Raw genomic sequence first — 24,752 nt, 5'->3', positions numbered from 1 at the left:
ACCGCCGACCTTCTGATCAGCAAGTCCTAGGCTCTGTGGTTTAACCCACAGCGCCACCCGCGTCCCTACATGAGAGCGTATGTGTGTGCAAATTCAATTTCACTGCAAGTCTGATCTTAATATTTATACTGCAAAGAGTCGAAAGATTTCACATATTCCCAATATTTACACCAACTCTGTTACTGCTGGGTTTTTTGGAATAATATTCATAATTTGTCCAAGTGTTCAAAAGCAAATGTGCAGTAGGCAGGTAATGGACTCCACTGTTGCTACAGTCAAACCTTGGTTCCTGAATGCCTCTGTTATTGTACGTTTCAGCTCCCGAACACCGAAAACCCAGAAGTAAATGCTTCGGTTTTCGAAACCTGAACGTCCGGAGTGGCTTCCGCTTGCATGCAAGAAGCTCTTGCAACCGATCGGCAGCCACGCTTTGGTTGTTGAACGTTTCTGAAGTCAAACTGTCTTCCGGAACAGATTACATTCAACAACCAAGGTTTGACTGTATGCCAAGTTGTCCCAAGGTAAGAGTGGCTTATGACAATCTGTCATCGCAAGACTGCAAATCAACCGCATGTGGCACATGCCTCGAAAGAGACACCTCTCTTCCTGAAAGAAGGGAGCCAAGGCAGAGAGTGCAAATTAAGTGAATTAATGGCAGCTCTTTCTCTTTCACAAACTTACTAGCCGATAGCTCTAACAAAACGTATATAATTGCAACTAAGCAAAGCCTTTATGTAACGTACATGCACAATGCTTTGGCCGTGGACCTTACATGCATACACTTTTCGTACCCTTTTGTCTACATCTTGACAAGGTAGTGTGTGGGCATGCGAGGACAGTAAGCAAAATCACTTACTCAAAGGCTAAGGAAACAATTCTATACACACTTATTTGGATAACAAGTCCCACTGAACAAAGCGGAATTTACTTCTGAGTAAATATGTATGGGATTGAGCTCCAATAAATGTTGAGAAGAGATGGTAGTTGCTGAATAAAAAAGTTTCAACAAGTGAATTGTCGATGATGTCTGGTTGGCAAAGTTATAAATAATAGTAATTTCACAACTGAACACATTCTAGATAGTCTGAGGGCCAAGAACACAACCTTGTACTCTTATGGGCTCAGTGGAAGATCCTGCCACAATATAGGAATGTGTCATCTACATCCTCGAATTTACTAGTCCCTAGGTCTAATACGAAGTTCATACTTATTATGAACTTCCTACTGGACCAAGGGACTATTAAATACTTGATACATTTGCAATGTTTAACCTCAGAAGTTGGCTTCTGGCCACTCTTTCATGAAGAAAAGGCTCCCTCGGTTCAGTTAAGAGATTTTAAACTTAAACATGATGATAACAAATGGCGTGTGCACTCCTATACACACTTAATGAGACTTTGTTCTAAGCAGACATGCACAAGATGGTGCTGTCAGACCATATTTTTAAAGTGAAGACCAGAGTAAATCTTTAGATTTTTCATTTTCTTTAATCTGTTCTTCTTCAATTGAATGGCTGGTGTGCTGACAGTTGAAGAGATAACCCCATTGCACTACTACAGGAGTATTAGGGAAGACCGGGACAGTAATCTTACCTGACAACAACTTCATTTGTCGAGCTCAGTTCCACCACCAGCACAGATGGTGATGTTTCTGCTGGGATGATTAACGGAGGCACGGTCATATTCTCCGAATACTCCTCTTGGGATTCGTGCTTGATCGTGGTGGGATGCTGCTCGGCTGGTCTTGCTAGAACTTCATTTGTGTGGGTTTTGTCAGTCACATTCTGGTTCTCGTCCGTGTGCTTTTTCGACTTTGCATAGAGAATGGCCTTTTTGGGGTTGCCAGATATGTAATCCACTGAACATATATCCGAGAGGGCCTCAAGACTTTTCAGAATATCCTGAGGTAATGGTGCTTTGTACGTGTCTTCATACACTTTGGGGAGAGCGTTCGCCCAAAGGCCATTGGAATATTTTAACAAGATGGCGGCAATTTTCTGCTTGAAATCCTCCTGGGGCGCATCTACTTTGGTCTCTACAGTCTGTTTTACTAAGGGGGGCTGAAGGCTTCCTTCTTCGCTTGAGACACCCTTCACCAAAGGCTGTGTTTTTGTAGCAGGGTAGAGGAATATATCCCTAAGGCCACCAGAACATACCTTCTCTGTCTTTTGAGAGAAAGCAGGAGGGTTACAAAAACAGCGACGTTACTGAATTGGATCATTGCGGGCAATTCAAAAGTGGTTTCCACACGTGTCTGTAGATGGGCCATTTACTTCTAAGTACACTGAGCACCATCGGTTTTGACTAACCTTTTGTTTTCTCACCACCTCGTCACATTCACTCACCCCTACATGAAACAGCTTTGTTTTCTGCAGCCGTACTAAAAACCATGTCAAATTAGCACAGGTTTATTTCATCTCAACAGCAAAAAAAAATTCTACTGTGCTTTTCCAACTGTGGTTGGATTTGATTTAGTTTTAGATCTCCAGGTAGTTTAAAGCAGGAATAATCTCACCCTTATGAAAGTAGGTGGGGCTCATGGTCAAGCACTGTTCAATTGCTCAAGGTGTCCCTCTTACAAACATTGCTCATCTTTAACAACTAAAGCTTGCTGTTATTCATACATGTGTTTACATGCAGGTCCTGCTACCTGCCCTCTCACTATGTGAAAATTCACTTATCCAAACAAAGAATTATGCCCAAACTTTGCAATACACTCCACAGATTCAGCTATCCGAACACCCAGTGTCTGCCCACTTCCTTGCTTGTGTTTTGCTGGCAAGGGCAGACATTTTCAGGAAGAAACCATGCGGGGGAGGAGCGGGGGAGGGAGATTGAACAAATCAAGGAGTAGGAGAGATCGGATAAATAAGTTTTCCATTGTCTCTTCTGCTGGTTGGCTATAGCTGTTTCAGGAAGAAACCATGGAGAGAGGGCAGGGGGAGAGATTGGATAAATCCCCAATTAGAAATGTTCCCATAGGAACCAATGGAAATTGTGGACTCATTATGTGAGTTATGAACATTTCCCAGGAATGCATTGCATTTGGGAAGTGGTACCTGCATGTATTTGGGAATAAATGAGCAGATGATTGGAATATTTGAAAGTGTGCTTAGGCTTGTGCTAAGATGCTCACATATTTTAAGAATTGAGAAGCATTCAGTACGGCTACAGACTGATCAAAGCAAAAAGAATATAGCTTATCTGCATTCCACCAAAACTGGCTGGTATGTCAACATGCTGATACATTACTTATAAATAACATTTCTTATATCCATTTAGGAGTATAATGGCAAATGTAAGAGCAGAAATCCGTATGTGTGCTCATATATGCATTCTGATTAGCATTTTTAAATGAGGGTGAAATCTACCTTTCTTGCATGCAAAATGGAAAAGCACTCAAAATGAACAGTCTGAAATTGGCTTACAGTAGATCAAAGGTAGTCAACACGGATGATTTTATAGCTTTTGGACTACAAGGCCTATCAGCCACAGTCAGGATTGCCAATGGCCAGAGACAACCAGGGTTGATGGGAGGTGATGTCTACAATAACTGTAGGCACCACAATGTCTACCCAAGCTGCAGATTATAGGCTTGAGCTATTTTTAGATTATTCACAGGAGTAGCATTAGACATGCTGGAAAAGCAAGTACGGATGCATTTTTTTAAAACAAATAAAAAATGTAAACATGATTTGTTCAATTACTGTCTCCTTTCCAAATGTACTGTTTAAAAAAACAACTGTCCATACTGAGTGGCTATAGCCATTAACTTACCATGCAACTGAAACGGACTTCAGGCATTCAAGTCACACAAATAATTGCACGGAGCAGGAGAGAAGGAGCAGAACTTCTGCCCCCCCCCAGGTCCACATGGGCATCCGCTTTATCTGCATTGGTTTTCCTTGTGGAGTACAACCCTTTACATGATGACACACTACAAGGGGAAGCCTTCTACGCATAAGAAGCAGCCACCCCTCTGCAAACGTTCACTGCCAAATTTAGCTGATTTAACCATTTTATTAACAGCATAAAGCTGTCAAAAGTGGTAAACACGAGATGAACACAGAACGAAACACAGGTTTTAAAAACAAAAGCATTTCTGAACACAAGAAAACCATCTCTTACATATTCTAAAAACAACACAATTTTGCATATATACAGCTGACGTATGGTTGTCAGTAGGGCCAACAGAACCAGTGGATGCAGCCCTGCTCTCCCCCTCCACACAACAGCTGATTGTGTGAACTGAATGCCTGAAGGGGGCCAGAATAAAGCCTTTATACAACCCTAGGAGCACAACTGAAGCCCTTTGGCTATACAACCCACAAAGCCTTCACGTGGCAAAGTTACACCTGCATACATAGTTTACTTCTCTCTGCACATGAAATAATCTTGAAGTGTAAAGCTGCAATCCTATGCAGACTCATTTTGAAGTAATCCCAGTGAATAAAGTGAGATTGACTTCTGAGTAAACATGTCTACAACTGGGGGGAAAGTGAGTGTCTAGAACTTTCCAGAAGCGAGGATAGTACTTATTAGCCAAAAAGGAAAATGGGATATTTCCAAGTTGCTTTCTTGACTGGGGTCAAAAAGACATCCAAAATGAATTATATGCCTTCCTGGGCTGTATTAGGATTTAACACAAACTTAAGTATTTGAGCTTCTATCTGTTTAACTAGGAAACTTCCACAGAACCTTTGTGGCCAGCTGGATAATAGAGGATTGCAGCCTTAGCATCATTTATATTGCTTAACTCAGCAGTTGGTCACCATTCTTGGTTTCACATAGAAAAGCAACATTTAATTCAGTGTTAAGAGTCATATTTTAGCTGGGATTGTGTAGGCCCTTTTCGTATTAAATTAAAATTTGCAGTTAAACCCATTTTTAATGAGATATTGTGTATACCTGATTGTTTTTTTAAAAAAAATATTATTCAAACCAAGAAACGGGATTTGTCTAAACCAGTTCTTATCCACTCTGGTAAAAGCTGACACCTACCACACAAACGTGAGGCCAGTTCTCAAACTGAGGGAGCAAGGCTGTATTTAAGTCCTCCCGATAAGTCTCTCTGTACACATACGGTAACTTTGATAAACATATTCCATTGCTGCATTGATTTAGAATCTCTTTAACTCTTCTCTGAATCTCATATATATCGGTATTTGAAGGATAAGGAGGCTGAAGTGGCACAAGTTGTCTCATTTCTTTTGCATTTTCTGAAAAGCAAGAACACAAACTTTTGGAAGACAGCATTTCTTCTTTTAAAAGGATACAAGGTAAAGCCATTGTTCTAGTCCAGCAGCAGCACATTTGTAAAAAGGTAAAGGGACCCCTGACCATTAGGTCCAGTCGTGACCGACTCTGGGGTTGCGCGCTCATCTCGCTCTATAGGCCGAGGGAGCCAGCGTTTGTCCGCAGACAGCTTCCAGGTCATGTGGCCAGCATGACTAAGCCGCTTCTGGTGAACCAGAGCAGCGCACGGAAACGTCGTTTACCTTCCTGCCGGAGCGGTACCTATTTATCTACTTGCACTTTGACGTGCTTTCGAACTGCTAGGCTGGCAGGAGCAGGGACCGAGCAATGGGAGCTCACCCCGTCGCGGGGATTTGAACTGCCGACCTTCTGATCGGCAAGTCCTAGGCTCTGTGGTTTAACCCACAGCGCCACTGTAGCAACTAGCTGAATCCCTTTTTGTTGGTGGCGATGACAATCTTACCGGAATCCTCCAAGCCAGTAGCTAGCTTTTTAAAACTTTCCTTTAAAAATATTAAATATTAAATATAAAAGCTACAAATGTTATAAATATACAAATATAAAATATACAAATGTTAAACAGTCTAGAACACTGGCTTAATTTTTCAATCTGTTAACATATTCATATAAACAATAGTATGTTTGAGACACTACACTGAAGATGGCTATGGAGGAGTTCTCCGTGCTGGGCATTCTGTTAACATAAAAAATATACTGGCAACCATCACCATGGCAACTATTCTTTCCTGCTACGTCAAAGGTTCCTTCCTTTGTCTCTCCCTGGAGTGAACGTTCTAAAGATGATGACACAATAGGGAAACTAACCAGGCTAAAGCTAAAGCTAACCAGGCTAAATATCAAGTTTGTAGGAAATATGTTTGAGGTTCATTTCTTTATTTGAGCTTGCAAGTATTTTCAATCCCAGTTCATACTGAGCTTTGAGATATTTCAAGTATAGCTAGACTAAACAAAAAGGAAACCACCCAGCCACTTAAAAAGGTGAACAAGGAAAATAATATTGCAGGGTTGGGCAAGGGCCTTCTCTCTCTCTCTCTCTCTTTTGATGGCGTTCACAATGAGCAAACATTTTACAATCATAATACTTTGGAAAGATACTTTGGCTTTTAATTACCAGTGCAAAGGATGTGTTCCAACTGAACGGACAGTCTTTTAAGGATTTGTTTAACAATGTCCTTTACAGCATCATCCTATTCATGTTTACTCAGAAGTAAACCACAAGTTTAAAGGAGCTTACTCCTAACTAACTGAGCACAGGAGCAGTCTAAGAAGTATATACTGACACTGTTGGTGTTTTTAGGAAATGTTTACTTGGTTGATAATCCACGTCTATTCATTCTACATTACCTTGCCAAGTTATGTATTTTCTTACTAGGTATTAAGAGCAGAATTATGTCCAATGGAACTGCTTGCATGAACACCAAAATTTGATTTTACCACGAGTTCTGTTTAAATACATAAAACCACCCGCCCACCCATGAAGTGTGGCTTGGCTTAGCAGTCAAGGTTTTGTGGCCCTCTGGTAACATACCATTGAAGTCCACAGGTACGTTTTTTGATGGGTGAAGCTCCTTCTGAAATCGTGGTGGAAGTGTCACTCTTCTATCAAGCCTAAAAATCCCAAAGCAAACTACTATGATTTGATTTGCACTTTTCAAAAGTACAAGCTAATCTGTTCAATATAAGTAAAAGCATCTGTTTACTGCCATGTCCTTGTATCTGCACAGATAAGCTTATGGCCAATCATCCCATTAAATAAAAGAGAACCATTTTACTCTACATGAAGCTGTTATGGATGGCAAACTCACATATATTCTGTAAGCCAGAACTGCAAATCGACTCCTTTCTCTAGCAAAATCCACAAAATCTGGTAGCACATTATATAGATTGAAAACTAGGCACATTGGAACAGGTCTGTTTGCATACAAAGTTGTTGAAAAGTCACTTCTATACCTGGCTTTTGTCAAGTTCTCCTTTTGAGCTACAGTATTTCCTTCCAATAGACCCATAGCAGATACAATGGTTAAGATCCACAAGTATAAACTGAATAAGCCTACTGAAATCAGCAGAAGTGCTGGATACTGTCCATAGAGATTCCATCTTATCCCAGAATTTCTGAAATTGCTTTACAGTTTATAATCTGCTACTAACACAGCAAATCCACTACAGGAAAGGTTGTATTTGAGAGGCATTTATTACCTTCACAAACAAAACATATCTCACCACTAGATGGCTCAATTTAGGTGAATTCCACAGCTGGGGAGATCTTTACTAGGGCCAACTAAAAGGTAAAAAGAAAGGCTTTTGACTTCTCCACAAGTCAAGCCTCCAGCCTTCTCGGGGTGAGTGCTAGATTTCATGTTTTCAAAAAGGGGAGTTCAGCCGTGATTGTCACAGCAGCTCCAAATGCAATCTGAGATCTACATAGCAGACTTAAATTAGATTGCGATCTACTAGGCTCTATCTTCTTTTACATGCCATTTTAGGATTGCTCACTGCAACTTAAACAGCAAGTCAGCATTTCATTGCTTTGCTTAAGCACAGATTTTTCTAGGGAATCTACTGACTATTTTGGCTAGGGCTAATAAAAATGCAACTCGCTTTTTGCATTTTTCTTAGGGAGCAATAGGGACTCCTTTTCTTTTTGGAAGCCTAGTGCTGCCAATACTTCATTTGTGGCACCCAGGCTTGAAGTTCCTCACAGAAGGAGCACGGAAAGTAAGTCCAGCTCACCCAAAACAGTATCATGGGACATATTCAGGAATAACTTGGGTTAGTATTAAATAACCTGAATATAAATATGGTTGTGCTACATTTTAATCTCTAAGCTGAATGGTTGGCTTCTACCAGATATGTCGAGTTAAAATGTCTTTTCTTTGTGTGTGTTTTTTTGTCCAGTGAATCTCACAACATGCCTGTCTTAAAAAAAAAAAGACCTAAAGGGGGCATTTTAAACAAGAACTTCCCATGAGTAAAAAAGAATACATATGGAAAACATACACACACACACACACACACATATATATATATATATATATATATATATATATATATATATATATATATATAATGTGACAAGTAGGAGTAAGGCCTGGGTAAAAGAATGAAAGAAGAATGAAAAGAATGAAACGAGTATAAATTGATTCTATTGACTTGTAACTTGGCTTAGTGGTCAAATTTGCAACATTGTTTAATAAATACACGGGCCATATCCGTGGGAAACTTGCTGTGTAACAATGATTTGAACTGGCCCCTTTCCTTCTTGTTTTAAATCTGCTTGCTAGGACATTTTGCGGGAGAGCATTCAAACATACCGTATTTTTCCGTGTATAAGACGCCCCCTATTTTGGGGGACTCCAGATTAAGAAAACACCCCTCAGTGCTACCTGTGTATAAGACGAGTCCCAATTTTAAACCTAATTTTTTGGTTTAAAAAAACCCCTAGTCATACACAGAAAAATACGGTATATCCCACATGGTCAATATCACTCGTTCTGTGGAGTATGCAACAATAAAGCCTGATCACGGAGGAATTAATTGGGGGATCAAGGTCAAGCAACCACTCCATGTTTCATGCCATAATGGTGCATACCTAGCAAAGTTCCACCCACGTCTGCTCCATCCCGTTATTCCTTCTCGTATCTATATTCATGACTCTAGGCTGACTGACTGAATCTATTTCTAATAAACTTTTCATCTCAATGAAGATGTGTTACCTATTCAGAAGTCTCGGGCCATTAAACACACTCCCCCAGGCAAATGGGCCAAAATTGGCCTGGGACTGCAGAGGCAAAGGAAAGGTAAATTGGGGGAGTCTGGGAGTGCCCAGAGGAACATAGACCCACTGAGACGGTCTATTTCTTCTTGCCTGCCAGAAGAACATTGCGGCAAGGGGGGAGACCAGTGTGGTCCCATCTATGGGCCAGACTAGGAGCAGCCGGAAGGCACTCCCTGCCTCCCACCTTCCCTCTCCACTAGAAAGAATACTCGGCTCCAACTGTCAATTGTTCTTTGAATGCAGCAGCTTAGTGGGTGGGGTGGGCAGAGATGGGACATTCTGGCCCCATCTAGTGAGGCTACAGGGAACCAGACAGAGGGCCTTCTCGGTAGTGGCGCCCGCCCTGTGGAACGCCCTCCCATCAGATGTCAAAGAGATAAATAATTACCTGACATTCAGAAGACATCTTAAGGCAGCCCTGTTCAGGGAAGTTTTTAATATATAATGCTGTACTGTTTTTAACACTGATTGGGAGCCGCCCAGAGTGGCTGGGGAAACTCAGCCAGATGGGCGGGGTATAAATAATAAATTATTATTATTAATTATTATTATCCGTCAGCCAAAGGCACAACAGTCACCAACCACTATTCAACCACAAACTCTAGCAGCGAAGGAAGATCAGCCTGGCCCCATCTGGGTATGCATGCCCTTATATAGGTCACTACTCTGTTCTGACCTTGAAGAACTGATCTCCCTCCTCTCCCCTCCGTATTATTGTTAAGCCTGATGGCAAAACCTCTCTCTCTCTCTTTAAATTGACGAGAGAGGTTTTGGGATGTAATAATTGCCTGAAAAGTGATGTGAAATCTAACAAGCAGTTTTCATGAGCTACTTTTCCTGGCCGTGCATTACAAACACAATGGGAGGATTATGAAGGCAATCAAACCGTTCTGAAATTTAGATAAACTAAATGACGGACCGAGCAAAGAACATTATCTGACTCATGATTTGATGACCCATGACAGCAACAAACAATGCATGAAGAGAAGTGATGGTACAGCAGCTGAGCTTGCCAAGTTGGATTTTAGTCAGTCAAAGGAATAATTAGGGATGCTGGGGTGGGGGCGCTGAAGTACAATACTGAATCAGCAGAATTTCAGCATCAAAACCATCCGCTTTCTTGTTAAGGATGCAGTAATGGGGCAGTACTGTTTCAGCTGACAACACAATACAGGCTACTGACAATATTTTGAATCGGTCTATGCCAAAATTTGTCAATAATTTTTACAGGCCATTTCACTCATGTATACTGTAGATCTAGACATAAATATCCTGCTAAAAAAGGCAGTAGAGAAATATCACTGGCCCAAGTGTAGAATTTTTTTCCTGCAGTGAATATGAATTCAATAGTTTTAGCAAATAATTTAGCAAAGACATATGAAAAATCTCAGTCTTCCTAGCCATGTATTTGTCCTTAAGAAGTGTAAAAGTTGCATATATATATATATATATATATAGTATGCAAATGCATACATTAAATTCAATAAACAAGTACAGTCATACCTAGGGTTACAGACGCTTCAGATTGCGCGTTTTCGGGTTACGAACGCGCTGCAACCCAGAAGTACTGGAATGGGTTACTTCCGGGTTTCAGCGCTCATGCAGAAGCGCTAAATCGTGCTTTGAGCATGCACAGAAGCGTCAAATCGCAACCCACGCATGGGCAGACGCAGCGCTGTGGGTTGTGGACACTGTGGGTTGAGAACGTGCCTCCTGCACGGATCACATTCACAACCCGAGCATCCACTGTACTACATATTTTAGATGCAAGAACTAGTCCCCCACCCCCAATTAGTGCTGTAATACATCAAAGGTGGAACAATACAATCAGTATTACCTTAACAAGTGAGGCTTTTCCAGAAAAGGAGATTTGTCAAGAATAGCTTCAACGTCTGTCTTAGGTTTAAAAATGTGAAGCTGAAACCCATCAAAATTTACCTGAACCCCCAGCCTGAGAAAAACTGAAATTTTGGAGAAACTGTTTTAAGTAAATAAGGCATATCAAAACTACTGTACAAACTTAATATATATTGTGTATAACTTGAAATTGTTGCAAATGTCTTCATTGTTTGATATTAGCTGAAAGTGCTGCACCCTAAGATACTCAATTTGAAAAACAAAAAATAAACTTGTAGAACTTGTGAGCCCCACAAATACTTCACAGTAGCTTCCCACAATCATGTATTTCACTCCTGGTAGCATGTGTTGTCTTCATCAAGAATTCCATATTCAATGTAAAGGTAAAGGTACCCCTGACCTTTAGGTCCAGTCGCGGACGACTCTGGGGTTGTGGCGCTCATCGCGCTCTATAGGCCAAGGGAGCCGGCGTTTGTCCGCAGACAGCTTCCGGGTCATGTGGCCAGCATGACTAAGCTGCTTCTGGCGAACCAGAGCAGCGCATGGAAACACCGTTTACCTTCCCACCGGAGCGGTACCTATTTATCTACTTGCTCTTTGACATGCTTTTGAATTGCTAGGTGGGCAGGAGCTGGGACCAAACAATGGGAGCTCAACCCGTTGCAGAGATTCGAACCACCAACCTTCTGATCGGCAACAAGTAGACACTCAAATATGTACAACATCCACAGAGTGAACCTAACCTTCTCTAACTGAATGAGCAAACTGACAGGCTTGGTCTTAACCTTTCATTCATCTCAAAAGTTACAGTAACATATCATCGGGATGTGTGTGCAAAAGGTGCTGCAGAACAGGAGAGAGAAGGCATGAAAAACTAAAGGTGTTATTGGTGTAGCTTTAAACATTAGTTTATTCCCTCTGGAACATAGAAGAATCTGGGGCAAGTGAGAAAGGTGAGTCAGCGTGCAAAGGTCCTATGGATGTTTGTTTAGTAAAGACTAAGTGTGTGTGCGCACGCACACACACACACACACACACACAGATACACATGATCTAACCTTGCTAACATGACTAACCACTCCGAGTCTAAATTTGTAGAAAATGTGGTATATAAATAATTGATAATACTAACAATATCGTATCTAGGATTTTTGCAGTGATGCAAACCATTTTAAACAGGCTACTCTGCTCAGACACAATTCTGCATGCATCCCCTCACCCCACCAAAATCTCTCAAGATTTACAAAAAGTTACAAAATTGTTGGATGCACTTCCCCCCTTCCATTTCCTACCCTTGTAGTTTTCATAAGGCAGTTAAAAGCACAAGAAATGGGCCAGTTTGACTTTCATTGAATTTTATGTTGAAAACTTTTAATAAAAAAATGATTTAAAGAAATGGGAAACTTAAATGAAGGGCAGCAAACCCAGGGTTGAAAGGCAAAAAGATGGCAAAAAGAGTGCTTGCCTCTCTCAAATAGTGTTATAGTATTTTCAGTGTATGTTGACGCTTTGTTTAGGACAGTTTTCTATACAATCAGAAGGCCATTTCCTCCCTAAACATATGAGATTCTAGAGTGGTGTCAAGTATATCAGCTGCTTTATACCCAGTAAGTTTTCCAACAAGAGGAACTCTAACCTGTTTGTCACAGTCATGTGTCCTTGATTTAAGATTTCTTTCTGCAGAGGGGTCCCAAATTCTGGAGGCAGAGGATACGATGCAGAACTCATGTTTTGCCTAACAACAGCACAGCTTCCTTTGCTTCTCAGCAGTGGGAGTGCAGGTCTTCTGCTTTCTTCTGTGAAATGCATGAATCCTGGCTTCCGCAGAGTACCCTTTGGCTTGCCTGCAATACAATGATGCAAGACACAAAATGTCAGGTCTCATTTTCAGATTACCTATGGTTTGGGGCACTTCAACATAAATTCTTAAGTTTACCAAAAAGATGCTGTGGCGTTTGCCTCCTAGGATGGGTCATAAGGAAAGGGTTAAAATAGGTGTGATGCGATTGGCCAGTGAGAATGCAGGGGGGGAATACAAGTTAGAGTGGGAGGTTTTGAAAGTTTTTGTTGAAGTTGAGTTAGTGGAGAGTTGAGGTTTGGGAGTTAGAGTTAGTTGAGTTGAGAGTGAGGTTTGGGAGTTGAAGGAGGAAGGGGGAGGAATAGGCAGGGTTGGTCGAGTTGTACTGTGAGAGAGTGAGAGGAATTGTTAGGTGGAGTCAGATAGACAGTTGGGAATAATCAGTTTGAAGTTGTTAGGAACTAAGATTAAGAAACTGTCAAGAAAAACTAACTGAAACCATAAGCTTGTTCCTGCATTTAAAAATAAACTTGGATTACAGTGGTGCCCCGCAAGACGAATGCCTCGCAAGACGAAAAACCCGCTAGACGAAAGGGTTTTCCGTTTTTGAGTTGCTTCGCAAGACGATTTTCCCTATGGGCTTGCTTCGCAAGACAAAAACGTCTTGCGAGTCTTGCAATTTTCCCCCGCCCCCCCTTTTTCTAAGCCGCTAAGCCTTTAATAGCCGCTAAGCCGCTAAACCGCTAATAGTGCTAATCCGCTAATAGGGTTGCTTCACAAGACGAAAAAACCGCTAGACGAAGAGACTCGCGGAACGGATTATTTTCGTCTTGCGAGGCACCACTGTATCTATGTTAACAACTGACTGGACTCTGTGTGTCCCCGTGAGATACAGGGTGGTGGCAGCGGAAAAAGCAATCGCAGAGGCGGCACAGGGTCAATAGACCGTCAAACATCTGGGGGCCCTGTGTGTGATCGCTACAGATGCAAAAGATAACTAAGCCAGACAACTAAGGGTGACTATGTATAAAGCAGCATATTAATGTTTCCTCATGCAATATAGTCTTTTTTCGGGGGGGGGGGGGAGTAGTATTTCAGGTCCCACTACTCAAAAACAGGGGGTTGTTAATAACAGCCAACTTACAGAGTTGTTAGGGTCAATTAAACTTGTTGAGAAGAGTTAAAAAGCACACAGACTATTGTCTTTCTGCAATAAAAAATTAAGTCCCTACTTTTCTTTCCAATATTTGTTTCCTTATGTGCAGTTTCAAGACACACATGAATAGTCAGCCAGACTGCCCTGTAACATGACTGTTCAAGAGTGCAAGTAGTTTATTTCAGTCAGCAGAATCACAACAATAGAAAAGCTCTGCAAGTGATGAGTTTAAGGTTGATTAATTCAGCATATACCCATGTGGTGTTTTGCAGCTGACAAACTTACCAACCGAGGCAAATGGAGCTGTTCTTTTCAGCCTCATGCTGCAGTTCACTTGCCGACCCGTTTTCTTTTGGGAAGTTCTCTGGCAGGCAACAAGCTGAGCAATCTGTGCAGTCTCCTGGCAAATGACCGCACGACAGGTCACCTGATCAAGAAAAGAGGAAACCAAAAATGGAGAACCAGATTTACCAATGACTTTTATGGGAGATACTTACTCATACAAAGGCACTTCAGACTCGCTGCATGAAACTTAGGTAAAGGTAAAGGGACCCCTGACCATTAGGTCCAGTCGCGGACGACTCTGGGGTTGCAGTGCTCATCTCACTTTACTGGCCTAGGGAGCTTCCGGCTCATGTGGCCAGCATGACTAAACCGCTTCTGGCGAACCAGAGCAGCGCACGGAAACGCCGTTTACCTTCCCACTGGAGCGGTACTTATTTATCTACTTCCACTTTGACGTGCTTTCGAACTGCTAGGTTGGCAGGAGCAGGGACTGAGCAACGGGAGCTCACCCCGTCATGGGGATTCGAACCGCCGACCTTCTGAATGGCAAGCCCTAGGCTCTGTGGTTTAGACCACAGCGCCATCCAGATTTACCAATGACTTTTATGGGAGATACTTGCTCATTGACAGCCACCTCAGACTCTCTGCATGAAGCTTAGAATGTGCTAAAGCAGGTGTGGGGAACCTGTGGTCCTCCAAATGTTGTTGAGACTCCAACTCCCATCACCCCAGCCAGCATGGCCAATGGACAGGGATGATGGGAGTTGAGAGTTCATTAGCACTGGAGGACCAGAGGTTCTCACTGCTACAGCATCAATTTGGTAAGGTGCAATAATAGTGTACCCAATGCGTAAGAGATACGGGTGAGCTACACACTATAAAGTACTGTATAAGGCTTTGCCATGCCACCTGAAAGCTAAAGCCCTGCAAAGCTTTGCAATTCATTCCAATGCAGATTTTGATCTACCCCATTCACTAATCAAAATTTGTGATAAGAAGATGGTTATTTGGACATTGTTTTCAGTCTTTGGCTCCCAAATATGTAACATGATACCTAGTCTGTTTAAGAAGGATGTGTCTTTAGTGCCCTTCCCTTCAAATGTTGAACTTGTATATTTTGCTTGTAGAGGAGGTGCTGTCATGAGTGTAACACACAGATCTTCAGGCGAAAATGCTGTAGCAGTGGGGTGGGGAACTTGTGGTCCTCCAAATGCTAATGAACTCTCATTAATTTCAACTCCCATTGTGCGGAGGGGGTGTTTCAGTTAAAGAAATTACATTCAACTGTGCACTATAATGAACATAACCAAATTAAATTTGCATTATTTGATTTGCAGCAAAATCAATGTAAAGAAGAAAAAGGCCCTATAGCAACATTAATCTTTCGTCTGGTAGCACAATGGACAGTGTGACTATTAACCAGAAGGTTAGTGGTTTGAGCCCACCCAGGGATGGCTGTGGTCAGGATTCCTGCACTGCAGGGGGTTGGACTAGATGACCCTCGGGGTCTCTTTCATCTCTATGATTCTATGATATTTTGCAGCCAAAATACACATATACACACACAATTATGAAGTACTGTATGCATTTCTTACCTCACCAGCTTTACTAATTTCAACCCTAACAACTCCAGGGATGCTTTTTATATATCCTTCTAAATTAGAATGTCCCAGCTGCTTAAAGGGAATCAAGTCTCCAGTTAATGATTTATATTCTGCTTGCAAACGGGAAAAGGGTACTCCATGTTTATGGGATTGTAGAACAGCTCGGAGCATTTTTGCAACTAAATCCGCTTCCTGCATTTTCACCTGTAACAGAAAAGCAATGTCATTAGAATTTAAGATGCAAGTCAGCATTTCTCCTTTTTTTGACCTCTTCCATTAGGAAGCAAAAATCCAATACCATTGTGTTCAGCATTTGAGATTCAATAACCAACACAAACGAAGAAAGCACAGTGATTCCATGATTCTGAAAGAAGCCACTTGCTACAGCAAAGCCAAAAAGCTGTTTGGTTGCTAATCCAACAAGCATTCCCCATCACATGAGCAAATGCCTTGCCAGTTATTGGCATCAAAGTGCAACACAACCAACAGTGGTCACTGACAACTTAACTACAGATGCCTCAATTCAAATCCTCACCTGCACTGCAACATTCCTTGGGCACTGATATTCTGTAAGACTAGGAAACCTTACAAGGTTGTTGAGAGGACAAAATGGGGTAACTCATGTATGAGCTGGAGTTACTTGAACGAAAGGAATGATAAGAATTTCAGTTCTCTGGGCTGCATCAATAGGAATATAGCATCTAGATCAAGGGAAGTAATAGTGCCACTGTATTCTGCTCTGGTCAGACCTCACCTGGAGTACTGTGTCCAGTTCTGGGCACCACAGTTCAAGAAGGACACTGACAAACTGGAACGTGTCCAGAGGAGGGCAACCAAAATGGTCAAAGGCCTGGAAACGATGCCTTATGAGGAACGGCTAAGGGAGCTGGGCATGTTTAGCCTGGAGAAGAGGAGGTTAAGGGGTGATATGATAGCCATGTTCAAATATATAAAAGGATGTCACATAGAGGAGGGAGAAAGGTTGTTTTCTGCTGCTCAAGAGAAGCGGACACGGAGCAATGGATCCAAACTACAAGAAAGAAGATTCCACCTAAACATTAGGAAGAACTTCCTGACAGTAAGAGCTGTTCGACAGTGGAATTTGCTGCCAAGGAGTGTGGTGGAGTCTCCTTCTTTGGAGGTCTTTAAGCAGAGGCTTGACAACCATATGTCAGGAGTGCTCTGATGGTGTTTCCTGCTTGGCAGGGGGTTGGACTCGATGGCCCTTGTGGTCTATTCCAACTCTATGATTCTAAGAGGCTTCCTTTTTGTATTTATATAATAGCATCAGCAGCTTCTTAGAATTTCAACCGACAGGCTTGGCAAATATAATGCAGTAAAAAATTGCAAATGGTGTTTCCTGCTTGGCAGGGGGTTGGACTCGATGGCCCTTGTGGTCTATTCCAACTCTATGATTCTATGATTCTAAGAGGCTTCCTTTTTGTATTTATATAATAGCATCAGCAGCTTCTTAGAATTTCAACTGACAGGCTTGGCAAATATAATGCAGTAAAAAATTGCAAAATATATGCTAACTCTAGTGGAGACAAATTCACAGATATATTGATATGTTCCATTTTCCGAAGTACAGTTTTGGCACAGGGTATCTCAGTTTAGGTATACAAGCTTAGAACGGCTCAACATCCCCCCCCCCCCCACAAAGGGATAAGCTGACACAGGAAATAGGTGACTTACTGCTTGAGGTGTGACACCTGTATTCTTAACACATCATCATGTTGATTTTATGAACAAGCAGAGTGGAACCACCCTTAACCTCCTAAACCAGGGATTTGGAGACTGGGGGTTGGGATTCCACTAATGAGTCCTGTCAGCAAAAACTTCACTTGTGCGACAGGGCACCCTGCCTTCTGAAATTAGCTGGAGGGGAAGGAGAACTCCCGAAACAGTACAAAGAGGAGGAAAAGAAGGATTGTTCTGCCTGACAAGCTAAAATACTTGCCCTGACCAAATGTATCAAAGAAATGCTGCTTTAATCTACCATCCTGCAAATGAGTATGTTTTGTTAACTTTATCATTCAGGCTATACACTACACTTTATGAATTCATTCTTTTAATATAAGTATGCTGGGTAGCCTATCGTTTAAGTGGCTGTAACTATTCTTGCTGTTGCTAAAAGGCTTCTTATTAATTCCAAACAATTCTTTTAAGACAACCAAGTAAAACACACAGTTAGAAGGTACAGCATATTCAGTAAAGTCATTTTGTTAATCACGTTTTATTGGCCCAGTTTGCATATCACCATAAAGCATGGTTTAATGTGAAGGAGCAGCATGTTAGTTTATGCTGTCCAAGAGTTCTTGGAGTGCTTCTCCCCTGTCATGGATTAAACAAGCCAGAATCTGGCTTGTGTTGTTGTCCAAACGAGGCTCATGATTTGTTTCTATGCTGCCCACGTTCTGTTCTGCCTACCACTGTAGATATGAGCAGTCAACTGGACAAAATAGGTAGAATCTGAGAGGGCTATCAAATATTTTTACAAACATCACAAGGTAGAGTCTATAGGTCCGTATAGTTAAAGCCATGGTTTTCCCAGTAGTGATGTATGGAAGTGAGAGCTGGACCATCAAGAAGGCTGATCGCTGAAGAATTGATGCTTTTGAATTATGGTGCTGGAGGAGACTCTTGAGAGTCCCATGGACTGCAAGAAGATCAAACGTATCCATTCTTAAGGAAATCAGCCCTGAGTGCTCACTGGAAGGACAGATCCTGAAGCTGAGGCTCTAATACTTTGGCCACCTTATGAGAAGAGAAGACTCCCTGGAAAAGACCCTGATGTTGGGAAAGATGGAGGGCACAAGGAGAAGGGGACGACAGAGGACGAGATGGTTGGACGGTGTTCTCGAAGCTACAAACATGAGTCTGACCAAACTGCGGGAGGCAGTGGAAGACAGGAGTGCCTGGCGTGCTCTGGTCCATTGGGTCACGAAGAGTCGGACACGACTAAACGACTAAACAACAACAGAGTCTATAGGGGCCAACTGACCATGTCAAGTAATCTCCAAGTGAGGATGCCAAGCACAGGAGAACACAAAGCATACAGGTTGAGACAGTCCCCACTTTGTGAACAGCTGCCCCCCCCCCCCATGATTATTTTGTCAAAAACAAATGCTGTCATTTGTTTTAAAGAGCACAGATATAGTACACATCTCCCAAGAGCAGCTTCCTCAGTTGTTTTTTAAAGTGTTGTAAAATATGAAAGAATGTAACATTTATATCCTTCCCAATTCATCTGGCATAGGTGATTCATATGCACGTCAGCTGGTCTAGCTGGCCCACCCGAAAAGCCTTGCCACTCAAAACCTAGAACATGGAAATGCCCATTATGTACCAAGTTCTTTAAAAGTTCTGATTTCATACTACAGGAAAATTGCGATTACATGAGTTTATGAAGTTTGCCCACAGTACTTAAGAGAAACTTTGGTCCCAACTTTACCCCTGCATCTTCAACATGGGGATAATACTATCCTATCCTGCAAGGCTGTTGCTAGATAATTACTTGAAGCTCATAGAACACATTTTATAATACTTTATAACAACTCAACTATTAGGTAAAGGGACCCCTGACCATTAGGTCCAGTCGTGACCAACTCTGGGGTTGCGGCGCTCATCTCGCTCTATAGGCCGAGGGAGCCGGCGTTTGTCCGCAGACAGCTTCTGGGTCATGTGGCCAGCATGACTAAGCCGCTTCTGGTGAACGAGAGCAGCGCACGGAAACGCCGTTTACCTTCCTGCTGGAGCGGTACCTATTTATCTACTTGCACTTTTGACGTGCTTTCGAACTGCTAGGTTGGCAGGAGCAGGGACCGAGCAACGGGAGCTCACCCCGCCATGGGGATTCAAACCGCCGACCTTCTGATCAGCAAGGCCTAGGCTCTGTGGTTTAGCCCACAGCGCCACCCACGTCCCTATAACAACTATTATTTATTATCAATCAAAATAGGAACAGAATTGATTGGTAACAGCTTTAGACAGCTTGTTAGAATTAATTGCTTAGGATCACTTTATATTTCTGCATCTGGTTCACACACAATGCTCAATTATGGTTTAGGGCTATGTGCTTGTTTAGGGCTTGTGCCCCCCCCCCCAAGCCTTGAGGTGACCAGAAACTTTCACTTTCACTTCTAGTTAATTGTGAGTCTACCTGTACAGTACTGAGAACTGTGGTTATTCTTAGCTATGGTTTAGAGAAACAAGCCAACTTCATAAACCATGGTGTGAAGTTGGCTTTCCCACTAACCATAGTTTGACTAACAGCACTTTGGCTGGGTTTGGATATAAGAAGTAACTGCGCTCATCTTAAAGCTAAGGGAAAACTTTCATTTGCTTTCTCTGTATCACCACACCAGAGCATTGCTCATGAGCCCAAAGCTCATTCATACAACACTAAACTGTATTCAACACCCTATTGCGTCTTTTTAGAAGTTTAAAGTGAGCACCCATAAAGTAAATTCCAACACCGACATGAATTTCCGGAAGTCACGTTAGCCCATGGCAGCAAAAACAAAACATCTTGTGGCACCTTAAAGTCCAAACATTTTTAAATGGCATATGCCTCCATAAACTCCACTTCAGTCAAGGAAAGCGTATGCCATAAAACATCAGTTTGACTTTAAAGTGCTAAAGCCTCTTTTGCTGTTTTTATTGATATGAAGCCCTGATGGATTTGCAAAACTACCCAAGAAATGAGAGATACACCAACTGATGTTGACGCAGCTCACCAAATGAGATTTCAGCACTCACTGGAGGCCACAAATGGGGGGCGGGGAGAGAAAAAACTGAAAGGAAAAAACCACATCAGTTTCCCCAATTTTTTCCAGCCCCTACTCCAAACTTGCTTTTGAAAAATGCTAACTTTTTGTTTTATTGTTTTAACTGTACGCAAACAGATAAAACGATATAATTCTCATTTGTTGATGTTTTCAACAATAAGCGGTGTGCTGTGTGATTTTTTTATTAAATAAATCAGGAAAGAAAAACAAGAGAAAAATCAGGGGTGGGGACAGGTATTATTTCTTCATTGTTCCAGGTCTCTCCCCACCTCAGGCCTTCATGTATGCCCCAATAAATTAATTTCAGACTGATGCCATTTATCAGGCGTATGGCACTGGATGCTGACATTCAGAGTTTAGATTATAAGCACCAGCAACACAGGGAAGCAGATATCAAGACTATGACAAGCCAGAAAATAAATTCAGAGATAGTACGGGGTGTGTGTGTGTTAAAGGTGTGTATGTGAAGGAGATGGAGAAAGAGAGAGCCCATAGACCCACCTCCTCGCCAAGCGACCTCAGGGCGGGGGAAGTGACCAATACAGAATAATATTAGTAGCACATTATTATTTACTGAATTTATATACCGCCCTAGAAGCAGGATAGAAACGTTTTGAATAAAGGAATGTTTAAGAATGTGAGCAGTTCAGCAAGACAACCAGGAGCTCTTAGTGATAGATGAGTGTTAAGTCAGATTAGTGATGATGACATTGGGTGGTATTTATTAATTGTTATTACATTTATTAAATTTATATACCGCCCTATACCCAGGGCGGTTCATAGAATAAAATCAAGATATAAAAACCACGAAATACCTAATAAAAATAAAAACAACAACCCAATAGCACCCCACCCCCCGGGAAAAGAACACATTTTTAAAGGAGGGCATAGGATGTAAATGCCAGGAAGGCCTGGCATTATTACTTCCTGAATTTATATAGGATGACAGCTCGGCGAACCTGGGCTATATTCACGCACGGGGTCAGGCGGCGAGCAGCGTAAAGGCTGACGCGGGTTCCTCGGTTCCCACGTTACGCCCGTGCGCAAAAGGGAATGTAAAAAAAAAAAGGACTGCGCCCGAGGAAAGCGCGCAAGGTGAGCAGGCGCGGAGCGAGACCAAACCCAGCGCATGTTGTTTATTATTTTCTGAGGGTTTGTTATTTTTTGAGGAGAGGAGGGAAAAAAAAGGCACCACTCACCCAGGCCCGCGGCGACCCCGAGGGGTCTCGGCCCGGCCCGCTCCCCGCCTCCGCAGCCTCCTCCGGCTCGCCGTCCGTTTCTCCCGGCCCGCCACGGCCTCCGTGCTACCCCGCTGCCTCCTCCTCCTCCTGGGCTACGCGGCCGACTGCGGAGCCGACCCCGCCCTCTCCCTCCCTCCCTCCCTCTCTCTCGCTCTCCCTCAAGCCGCTTTTATGACGAAACAAGACAAGGCCGGCCGGGAGCGAACCACCCCCCCCCCGTTCCGGACGTGCCGAAAGAGGAGGCGGGTCAGGTAAAATGGCCGCGCCTCGAGCGCCGGTTTGCCAGCCCCGCAAAGGCCCTCTCCGGCAAAGCCCCGCCCGCCCCGCCCTCGACACGTGAAGGCCGCCAATCGAATTCGGGGGCGCGAGGCGGTTGAGAAGCCAATGAGGAGGAGGGTTCCGAAGACGTGACTCGGTCAACATTCCACGCGCGCCCCTCCCCCCTCCCCCACACGCCCCGCTGAGATTTCGAATAGGCGTTCTGGGTGCTGCTTACTTGGCCCAACGCAGTACCTGACAGTACCTGACAGTATTACTGTATTATCCATTGAACGTTGAAAGTGTTGTTGTTGTTCACATTCTTATTTTTTGTAAAAAAAACTTTTTTATTCAAAATTAAAACAAAACATATTATCCAAAAACATATCATCCTTATTTTTCCCCCCGTTTTTTCTCCCACACAAAACCCACCCACCGCCAACCTCAGTTCCCGTCTCTGATTTCTCTACGAATGCGGTTTTCTGCATGTTACACAGTTGTGTTGTTTAATTGTTTAGTTGTGTCCGACTCTTTGTGACCCCATGGACCAGAGCACGCCCGGCACTCCTGTCTTCCACTGCCTCCCGCAGTTTGGTCAAACTCTTGCTGGTAGCTTCAAGAACACTGTCTAACCATCTCGTCCTCTGTTGTCCCCTTCTCCTTGTGCCCTCCATTTCCCCCAACATCAGGGTCTTTTCCAGGGAGTCTTCTCATGAAGTGGCCAAAGTCTTGGAGCCTCAGCTTCACAATCTGTCCTTCCAGTGAGCACTGAGGGCTGATTTCCTTAAAAATGGATGCATTTGATCTTCTTGCAGCCCATGGGACTCTCAAGAGTCTCCTCCAGCACCATAATTCAAAAGCATCAATTCTTCAGCGATCAGCCTTCTTTATGGTCCAGCTCTCACTTCCATACATCACTACTGGGAAAACCATGGCTTTAACTATACAGACCTTTCTTGGCAAGGTGATGTCTCTGCTTTTTAAGATGCTGTCTAGGTTTGTCATTGCTTTTCTCCGAAGAAGCAGGCGTCTTTTAATTTCGTGACTGCTGTCACCATCTGCAGTGATCATGGAGCCCAAGAAAGTAAAATCTCTCACTGCCTCCATTTCTTCCCCTTCTATTTGCCAGGAGGTGATGGGACCAGTGGCCATGATCTTCATTTTTTTGATGTTGAGCTTCAGACCATATTTTTCTCCTGTCTGTCAGGATACCTGATAATGCCTTATCTGATTGCCTTTTCTGGGTAGTCTGTCCATTCCTTTGAGATGGTAAATACTTAAAGTAGTTCCTGAATCTCTTACGCATATTGATAGTATGCTCAGCTTAACAGATACTTTCCAGACTGTATTTACAAGGAGGTGTAAGCCCCTACAATTGGAAAGCTTTGCCCATTTCCGTCCTTGCTGAGAAATATTTGAGGTCAATTTGGGAGAGTCAAAATGGCTTCAGGATTGTTCTTCTGTTCTATTTCAGACACATGGTTTATATATGTATGTATGTGTTTGCCTTGTACATTTATGAGCATTTATTATATATATATAAAACCTTAGAATTCCTATAGCAATTATTATTATTCACACCTCCCCAACTAGAGTTGCCACTTTTGTTCTGGCGAAATACAGGACAGGGTGATTGGGGGTGGGTTTTTTCTTTTCTTCATCTGGTGGCAAAGTGACTTCAAAGCAATCTGTTCCAATCTATTGCAGCCTAACAGAATGGCCTCATTAGAATTTGTCACACACATATGCACAAGAATGTGTAAATCTGTCTGTGCTTGGCTATACCCAGATCTTAAATACATGACCTTTCACACACCCTTTCAAGCGCATGCATTTGGAGAGTTTCTGTAACTTGGCAGAGAGAGAGAGAGAGAGAGAGAAAAGACCTGAAATAGAGGTATCAATACAGGATGTAGAATTTTTCCTTGAATTATGGGACAATTCTGTATTACACAGGACAGGTGTCATGGAAATCCTGCTCACTATTGATCCAGAGTAGAATCCCAACGTATAGGTAGCAGAATAAAAACTTAAACACGTTGCAGGATTCCCCCAAAATAGACCAGAGGCAATTGTATTTCATCCAGCAGAGCTTTACTGCTACTGAAGGCAAATGAGCATAATGGTCACGAATCCAATACATTCAGGATTGGCACTGTCCCTAAGAAATCCAGTTGCAGCAGACTTAACTTAAACTTACAGTAACTTATAATAAGACTAAACCTTAACACTAAGCATACTATGTGCAGAACACCACATCAGAAGGAAGAGAGACAGAAAGAGAAAGTGAAACCCAGGCTCCTTCTGGCCTTACTATTATAGTTAGCATGGCCTTGACAGAAAGAGATAAGAGAAGCAGTTTAAGCCATCTGCACTCAGCTTCTCTGAAGGTAACCCAAACATCATGAACCTTCTGCTTGTTTCTTTCACACAGAGAAGCTTCCAGAAGCTTCTTGAATTAATTAGAATAGGAAAGATCTCTACACATCAAATCAATACTTTCTGTATTAAGAAATGCAAACTGACACATACAGCTCAAGTGTTGTGTGTGCAGATTGCACATGCATCAGATGCAACATATAGGCGCCTCTTATTTTTGTCTTTTGAGGGCATCTTATTGAAACATTATTTCCTTTGCAGTTGCTTCTCATGAAGGATCCCAAAGTGCTTTACAGCAGGATAAAAATATATAGAGAAAAACCAAAACATCAT

At 42.6% G+C, this 24,752-nt stretch overlaps 1 protein-coding gene across 4 annotated transcripts in view; it reads right to left on the bottom strand.

The window, feature by feature from the left end:
- TDRD7 (tudor domain containing 7) overlaps positions 1-21,895 on the bottom strand; it is a 38,142-nt gene extending 16,247 nt beyond the window's left edge. For 3 of the 4 annotated variants that reach the window (XM_077921628.1, XM_077921630.1, XM_077921632.1), the window contains exons 1-7: positions 21,741-21,895; positions 15,743-15,955; positions 14,148-14,289; positions 12,545-12,752; positions 6,805-6,884; positions 5,001-5,218; positions 1,593-2,164 (exon numbers count right to left, since the gene is read on the bottom strand). In XM_077921628.1, the coding sequence (XP_077777754.1) occupies positions 1,593-2,164; positions 5,001-5,218; positions 6,805-6,884; positions 12,545-12,752; positions 14,148-14,289; positions 15,743-15,949 (1,427 nt within the window). In that variant the 5' untranslated portion in view covers positions 15,950-15,955; positions 21,741-21,895. Of the gene's footprint in view, positions 1-1,592; positions 2,165-5,000; positions 5,219-6,804; positions 6,885-12,544; positions 12,753-14,147; positions 14,290-15,742; positions 15,956-17,446; positions 18,293-21,740 lie in introns of those variants that run through there. The other variant, XM_077921629.1, reaches the window with a different exon arrangement.
- Positions 21,896-24,752: the final 2,857 nt, after the last annotated feature.

This window comes from Podarcis muralis, chromosome 17 (genome assembly GCF_964188315.1).
Source record: "Podarcis muralis chromosome 17, rPodMur119.hap1.1, whole genome shotgun sequence".
NCBI classification, from domain to species: domain Eukaryota; kingdom Metazoa; phylum Chordata; class Lepidosauria; order Squamata; family Lacertidae; genus Podarcis; species Podarcis muralis.
Note: the sequence above shows the minus strand (reverse complement) of the source record. Positions and strands in the feature narration are given on the sequence as shown.